Source organism: Bos indicus x Bos taurus, chromosome 5, assembly GCF_003369695.1.
Source record: "Bos indicus x Bos taurus breed Angus x Brahman F1 hybrid chromosome 5, Bos_hybrid_MaternalHap_v2.0, whole genome shotgun sequence".
NCBI classification, from domain to species: Eukaryota; Metazoa; Chordata; class Mammalia; order Artiodactyla; family Bovidae; genus Bos; species Bos indicus x Bos taurus.
The window spans coordinates 60843363-60851940 of record NC_040080.1 but is presented as its reverse complement, the minus strand read 5'-3'; the positions used below and the strand labels follow the sequence as shown (position 1 = coordinate 60851940).

Below are 8578 nucleotides of genomic sequence, written 5' to 3'. Positions count from 1 at the left end.
AATGGCTATAAATACTATCTTAAAAATTAGATTCATTACTCCTGTTTTAGATAATATGAAATACTGCTATTTTAAATAAAGAAAATCTCTTACCTATAAATATACTAAAGAGTAGAAATTTAAAATGTGACTAATTTTAGGCAATAAAATATGCTAATTTCTTGCAGAAGTCCATGCCACATATAATTTAATAAAATAACCAAAGAGAATCTTTCATTGCTTAATAGAATGACAGTTTAAGAAGCCTAATGACATCTACTTCAAATTCTTGCATGTTCCTGACATTAAAATTTATTTGTATGCAATGTCTCATTAAAATGTAAATAATTTAATTCTACATCTAGAGAGTATTAATAGCACTACAATCAAAGCCACAATTTCATTTATTTTGCTTTGTGCCTTTCAGTAGATTTCTGCCATGGGCCACAGGGAAACAAGCAACCACTCAGAAGTGACTGACTTCATTCTTGTCAGCTTCAGGGTCCACCCAGAGTTCCACATTCTCCTCTTCCTGCTTTTTCTGCTTGTCTATGCCATGATCCTTCTAGGGAACGTTGGCATGATGATTATTATTATGACTGATCCCCAGCTGAACACACCAATGTATTTCTTCCTAGGCAACCTGTCCTTCATTGATCTCTTCTATTCATCTGTTATTGCACCCAAGGCTATGATCAACTTCTGGTCTGAGAGCAAGTCCATCTCCTATGCAGGCTGTGTGACCCAGCTCTTTCTCTTTGCCCTCTTTATTGTGACTGAGGGATTTCTCCTGGCAGTCATGGCTTATGACCGCTTCATTGCCATTTGCAACCCACTCCTCTACTCCATTCAGATGTCAACACGTCTCTGTGTTCAGTTGGTAGCTGCTTCCTACTTTTGTGGCTGTATCAGCTCAGTTATTGAGACCAGCATGACATTTACTTTACCCTTTTGTGCTTCTCGGGCCATCGACCACTTTTACTGTGATTACCGTCCACTTCAGAGGATTTCTTGTTCTGATCTCTACATTCCTAATATTGTATCCTTTTTCCTATGCAGCATTATCATTTTGCCTACCATAATTGTCATTACTGTGTCTTATATATATATTGTATCCACAGTTCTAAAAATACGCTCCACTGAGGGTCGAAAGAAAGTCTTCTCCACTTGCAGCTCTCACCTGGGAGTCGTGAGTGTACTGTATGGTGCCATCATCTTTATGTATGTCATCCCTGACAGATTTCCTGAGCTCAGTAAAGTGGCCTCCTTGTGTTACACCCTGGTCACTCCCATGTTGAATCCTTTGATTTACTCTCTGAGAAACAAAGATGTAAAAGAAGCTCTGAGGAAGATCCTAGGGAATAAACTATGTTTATTTAATTCTATATTAACTGAAAATAGAATTAAGTAAATGTAATATAACTGAAAGCACTAAGTTTTATAACAACCTGGGGAAGGACTGATTTTAAAAAAATGTACCCATTAATCTTAGAGACTATTTGAATCCTATATACTTACTGCTAAAGAATACATTTGTACTATGTTCTGTCTGGCTGTTGATTTTGGAATGAAATGACTTTCTCTGTACTTCATTTCATGTTCATCTTCGTTTTGGATAATGATCATGATTGCCTTGTAGTTTGTTTTTAGGAAGTACATATTCCAATTTTACTCCAAACTCTGAGATTGTTGTTTGGGATGTATTGTTTATCTTGAGTCAGTCACATATGTTATGTGGTTATATGTTTACTTGGTAGAGGTAATACAATCTGATGTATTAAGCAAGACAGAACAAAATATTAGATTTACTGAAGAAATCTTTGTGAATGTCTAGTGAGAGAGTCAGATAGTCTGTAGTACATAGAGTCTGAAGTGTGAAATGTAAGTAGCACCTAATGGAGAAGGGAATGGCAACCCACTCCAGTATTCTTGCCTGGCAGGCTACAGTCCATAGGGTCACAAAGAGTCGGACATGACTGAGTGATTAACAGTTTCCAAATGGCTAAATGAATGGCACATTTATTTCATGGTTTCTCTGAGTTAAATCATTATTATTTCTCCCTTCATTTGAATATCTACTAAGCTGATAAATTATTTTTGAAAATTCTCCTTTTTCACAAGAAAACTAATAAAAATAAACTAGTACAGATAATTCACATTTTGCTATATATGCCTTAGTGAGAATTCATTCATCAAATTAATATTTATTGAATTTTGATGTACTCTTTGCTTATAAAAATTCATAGGTGTAAATAATTTCTGTACTTGAGATCCAACTAATTGATGGAAAATATCTAAGCAATAGTCATATGGTAAACCCAGTGAATAAAGGCATATGTAGAAATTACAAAGAGAGAGCAGCTTATACAGATGATGATATAAATTACTTTTTTCTACAGGCAGCAGAGAGCACTGGGGATTTTTTTTTTTAAAGATATTGTGTTCTAAAAAAAAATAAAGATATTTTGTTCTAATAGGCATTTTATAAAAATCACATTGGTAACTTGCAGTAGATAAATATTCATGGAAGAAGATAATCACAGAAAATGTGTGATTGCTCAAGTAAGAGGTTATGGTGGCTTTAAGGATAATAGTCTTACACAAGATGGTGAAAAGAGGGAATACCTTTAAAATTATTGGTAAACTAAACTGAACACTGATTAATGGATGATAAAATAAGAAATAGGTGGAAGTGAATAATGACTTCTAATGTTTGAGGATCTCTGAGGAAACGCTGCCTCACAAACTGAGGAGGAAAATATGAGTAATAATAGTTAATCATTAAGAGTTAAGAAAATAATGTCAGATCAGACTGAGTTTTCTAATTCTGGTTTTGCTTATGTGCTCTATACTCAACTGTCTTTACTTTGCAGAAACTCCTATTTCTCAGTTTAATATAATGATGACACTAATGTCTAAAAGGCAAAGACTCTGTGCTTCAGATTTAGCTGAAGTGGAACTGAAAAGAATTAGGACTTTCTTTCTTTGAAGGCTTGTTCCATTATAGGACTCAGAATGTTGCATGAAAAATTCTATATTTTACATGCAAAAGAGTGCTAGTAAAATATGCCTAAATAGATTGAAGAGCATATTTATCTAAAACATTCTTATGTCTTTAATCTCATCTTATGACATCCCATTACATTTATAGTTATAGCTGATTGTAGAGTCATAACTAGTAAATTTTATTAAATTAAGTTTTAGAGTTCATGGTATTGAATCCTCACTCAGTTGCTGCTACACTAACAGCAATTATATTTAAAAATTTAGCCTCCTTTTATTATTCTGTTTTTATATAAGAAATATCTAAATAAATTGTTAATTAATAATGATAATGTTTTATTATAATACATAATAAATATATAATAAATACACATAAATACATTTTCTGTTTTCTTGAGTATCTTTCTATTTTTCAGGTGAAAATTAAATCTTTTTTAAAAAAAGATACTTCTGAATCATTGCTCAAAAATGCAAGTTCTCAGATCTAAAAAAGATCTGCTCATTATTTTTTAAAAAACACGTTATTGAGGAAGAATTTGTGTGAAATAAACAGTATGTATTTAAAGTGAACAACTCTATGAGTTTTGGTGTCAATAAAAACACCACATCTTCAAGATATAGAACATTTCCTTCATTTACAAAAGGTTGATTATGCCTCTTTTCAGGCCATGCTTCCCTCCAAACCCATTTCTAGATAACCAGTGCTTTGGCTGGTTTATAATAGAGTCATACAGTATGTGCTCTTTTCTCTCAGGCTTCTTCATACTCTTCTTCAATTTACTCTGAGTAAATTGATTTTGAGATTTATTTTGTCATGTATAATATTCCAGTTTCCATTACACATGTATACCAATTTTTATGCACTCTTAAATATGGGCAATTGATGTTTGTTAAGCTTTTAGATATTGTGTATACAGCTGTTATAAGTGTTCATATGTGTTTGCCTAGTTTGTTTCCTTTATCTTTGCTGAATTTTGAGACTTGTGATTCTTAGATCTCATAATAAATATATATTTGACTTGAAGAGACTACCAGGGAAATATACAGAAATAAATAAAGAACAAACCCAACAAAATCTACTAAATCTCAGGAAGAATAGTGAGAATCTATGACATTTGAGCCAGGACCCACTCCCTCCCTGCCCTCTCTCATCCCAGCAGAGCTGAAAGTGCACTCAGGCAAGTACAGGCAGGAACATAGAGATCCCTCTGCTCCTGGATCCCAGTCAAAGGTTGCCATCTAAAAAAGATGGTACAATCAATCCCCTTGATTGTAGTTGCTGCTAACATTACTTGTCCCCTCAAGCTCCACGTTGAAGAAAGTCTAATCAAGGCAAGAGTACCTAAAATGTCTGGTGATCTCTACCCAACCCCCATTCATGGATAAAATCTCTACCCTAAGCATGCCAGGCCAGGAGTACTGGGCCCCAATTCCAGCTGCTCCAGTTCTCTCAAAGGATAGAAATTTTATGCTCAGAATACCATAGGCTAGTGGCCTCCCTCAGAAAACTTCTCCTAAAGCAGGAGTGTCATTCTGAGCTAACTGGGCCACTATTCCTGCTCCAGTGCAGGTTTTACCTAGAACAAAATGTGTACCGTGATAACAGAGGGCTCCATAGCTCTCTGCATGTGAACTGACTCTATCTGTAAACATGTGTATGAAATTCAAGCTTAAGTGAACTCCAAAACTTAATAAATATTTGGTAATAAGCAATTAAAAGGAGACTGGTGGTTCTATAAGAGCAAAAAGCTAACTGTAGACCAACTAAATGTTTATCAGAAAGAATCAAGGAAGAAAGCAGCTAAAAAAGGTCCTCCTAAAAGTGAAAGAAAGTGAAAGTGAAGTTGCTTGGTCGTGTCTGACTCTTTGCGACCCCGTGGACTGTAGCCCACCAGGCTCCTCCATCCATGGGATTCTCCAGGCAAGAATACTGGAGTGAGTTGCCATTTTCTTCTCCAGGGGATCTTCCTGACCCAGAGATTGAACCCAGGTCTCCTGCATTGCAGGCAGAGGCTTTAACCTCTAAGCCACCAGGGAGCCTTAAAAAAGGTCCTTCTATGGTTGGGTAAGCCTCAAGTTGTGGCCATGCCTCAGCCAATTAGGGCAGTACCCTGCTACCTGCCCCACTTACACAGAATTAGTGGCCCCACCACAGATAGTTATCTCACAGAGTTCACGCAAGGGATGCCCCTTGGTTCTGGTGACCTAGAGGCATGGCACTTCTAGACCTCACACATCATCTACACAAGGCCATGCCTTCAAGACTGGGAGAGATAGCTGTTTCATCTGATGTATAGAAACAAACACAGAGAGTCAAGCAAAGCAAGGAGATAGAAGAGTATGTTTAAAATTATTGAACAGATAAAACCTCATTAAAAAGACTTTACAAAACAGAGATAAGTAATCTAGTTGATACAGAGATCAAAGTAATACTCATAGAGATACTGACAGACTTCAAGAGAAAGAAAGGATGAACACAGTGAGAACTTCAACAAGAGACGAAAAGCATAAGAAAGTACCAAACAGTCTTAACATTCAAAAAACTAAGATCATGGCATCTGTCCCATCACTTCATGGCAAATAGAAGGGGCGAAAGTGGAAATAGTGACAAATTTTCTTTTCTTGGGCTTCAGACTCACTGAGGATAGAGACTGCAGCCATGAAATTAAAAGATGCTTGGTCCTTTTAAAAGAAGGAAAGCTATGACCAACCTAAACAACATATTAAAAAGCAGAGACATCACTTTGCTGACAAAGTGTATAGTATAGTCAGTATAGTCAAAGCTATATTTTTTCCTAAAGTCATACACTGACGTGGGAGTTGGATCATTAAAAAAAGGCTGAACACTGAAGAATTGATGCTTTCAAATTATGGTGCTGGAGAAGACTCTTGAGAGTCCCTTGAACCGCAAAAAGAGCAAACCAGTCAATCCTAAAGGAAATCAACCCTGAATATTCATTGGAAGAACTGTTGCTGAAGCTCCAATACTTTGGCCACCTGATGTGAAGGCCAACTCATTGACAAAGACTGATGCTGGGAAAGATTGAAGGCAAAAGGAGAAGGGCAGCAGAGGATGAGATGGTTAGATAGCATCACCAACTCAATGAACATGAAATTGAGCAAACTCTGATAAATAGTGGAGGACAAGCAGACTGTTGTGCTACAGTCCATGGGGTCCAAAGAGTCAAACATGACTTAGCAACTGAACATCAAAAACAACAACCAAATAGTAGTCACAGAACTGAAGAATACAATAGCTAAACTGGAAAACTAAGCAGTGACACACTAGATAATTGGAGAATCAGATCAGTAGCCTGTGTTGATGAAAATTCAATTAACCAGTTAAGGAGAAAAAGGACTTTTATTCAAACCCATTATAATCTGAGAGACAGACTCTCAGGGAGCTTTGATAACTATTCCACTTGGTAGAAGTTGAAAACATAGTCAGGTACATCAAATACTGATATTTACATAAAGTTCACCAAAGATACATAGTCCAGATAATCACGTACAAGGCAGAGAGCAAGTCACTGTGACCCCTACACAATTGGGAAGGAACACTAACCTTTTAAGAAGTTACATTGCTTGCTTCAGGAGAAAAGAAGAGGATGATCTTTATGGCAAAGTAGTCATTTCCATCTTTGAGGCCCTCTGGTTAGTGTATAAGGCAGATCCTCACTGCACATTAGGGAGAGAGGTAGGAGGCCAAATAGACACAGAGAGAGAGTTTTATGTTTAATTTTTCTCGTCCTGCCTTTGAGTATAAATTTTATTTTATCACCTGGAATAAAAGACAGAAATATATCATCCAAAGGAACAGCAAAATACAAAAAGGCAAACAAGAACTTTAAAAAAGAAATTTAAAAAATGAAGAGGACCTATGGAGCAACTTCAAGCAGAATAATCTACACATTCTAAAGATCTTAGATGGAAAACAATGAAAGACTAATAGAATTATTTGAAGAAATAATGACTGAAAATTTCCATTAACTGGAGGCAGAAACAGATATCCAGGTGCAGGAAGCACAGAGTTCCAAGTCAGATAAATGCAAGTCAGATAAAAATACACCAAACACATTATATTTAAAATGTCAAAAGCTTAATATAAATAGGGAATCTTAAAAGTGGCAAGATGAAAGCATCTTGTTATATACTAGTGATAGTGATAGTATTAGTAATTCAGTCGTGTCTGACTCTTTGCAAACCCATGGACTGTAGCCTGCCAGGCTCCTCTATCCATGAAATTCCCCAGGCAAGAATACTGGAGTGGATTACCATTTCCTCCTCCAAGGGACCTTCTCAAACCAGGGATCTAACCTGTGTGTCTTGCATCTCCTGCACTTGCAGGCAGGTTGTTTACCACTAGTCCCAAAGATGCTTGCTCCTTGGAAGAAAAGCAATGACAAACATAGACAGCATATTAGAAAGCAGAGACATTACTTTGCCTACAAAGGTCCATATAGTCAAAGCTGTGGTTTTTCCAGTAGTGATGTGTGGATGTGAGAGCTGGACCATAAAAAAAGCTAAGCACCAAAGAACTGATGTCTTCAAATTATAGTGCTGGAAAAGACTCTTGAGAGTCCCTGGGACACCAAGGAGATCAAACTGTCAATCCTAAAGGACATCAACCCTGAATATTCATTGGAAGGACTAATGCTAAAGCTGAAGCTCCAATACTTTGGCCACCTAACACAAAGAGCCAACTCATTGGGAAAGACTGATGCTGGGAAAGATTGAGGGCAGAAGGGGATGACAGAGGATGAGATGGTTGGATGGCATCAATGAACATGAGTTTGAGCAAACTCCAGGAGATGGTGAAGGACAGGGAAGCCTAGTGTGCTGTAGTCCATGGGGTCACAAGGAGTTGGACATGACTGAACGACTGAACAACTACTTGGAAAGCCCTGATCAATATGCACACAACAGTTCTAAAAATTTTTCAGTAAAATCTGAGAAGGTATCTCAAGAATAGACAAATTGAGATGTAATATAATTGGCAACATTTTATTGGAATATAAGTCCATTTTATGTTCATCCTTTCTTGAAAAACGGAGTGAGCTCTTACAGGACTTATTTTTGATGAGGCAAGGAACCAAAAGAGGGGAGGAAAAACAGGTATGACAATGCCAGGGACAGTTTTATCTCAGAAAGCAAGGAAGTCTGGGGCTTTGCATGTTTCTAGTTATTTCTAGCCAACTTCCCCTCCTTACTACCATATGATGGGGATGGAAACCAGGTAACTAAGAAATACTTTGTTGTATTAACCGTTTTTCTGGAAGTTCCATTCTATCACTTTGCCTTATATTTAGTCAAAGTTGATAACAGCCATCAAATGGCACCAAACTGCAGCTGCATCAAGAGTTTGCTTCAGGAGCCAGAACCCTCCAGGTATCCTGAGCAGTTCTGCACACCCTTGCCTGAATCATATCATTGACTTCACAGTAATGGGGCACTTACTTTTAGTGAAAAATATTTTGGAATTCCATGTTATCATGTTAAAGTAGAATCTTAAAGCATTAGGAAATTGATCAGTATATAAAAAGAACATAAAACATTATAACAAAATTTATTATATTCCAGAAATACAAAGTTCATT

The 8578-nt window shown here is 36.7% G+C and overlaps 1 protein-coding gene across 1 annotated transcript; it reads left to right on the top strand.

Annotated features, from left to right (window-relative positions):
• Positions 1-371: 371 nt before the first annotated feature.
• Positions 372-1390, top strand: LOC113893467 (olfactory receptor 9K2-like). Its single transcript, XM_027543446.1, has one exon. It carries the CDS (start codon positions 419-421, stop codon positions 1388-1390), a length of 972 nt encoding a protein of 323 aa, XP_027399247.1. The 5' UTR covers positions 372-418.
• Positions 1391-8578: the final 7188 nt, after the last annotated feature.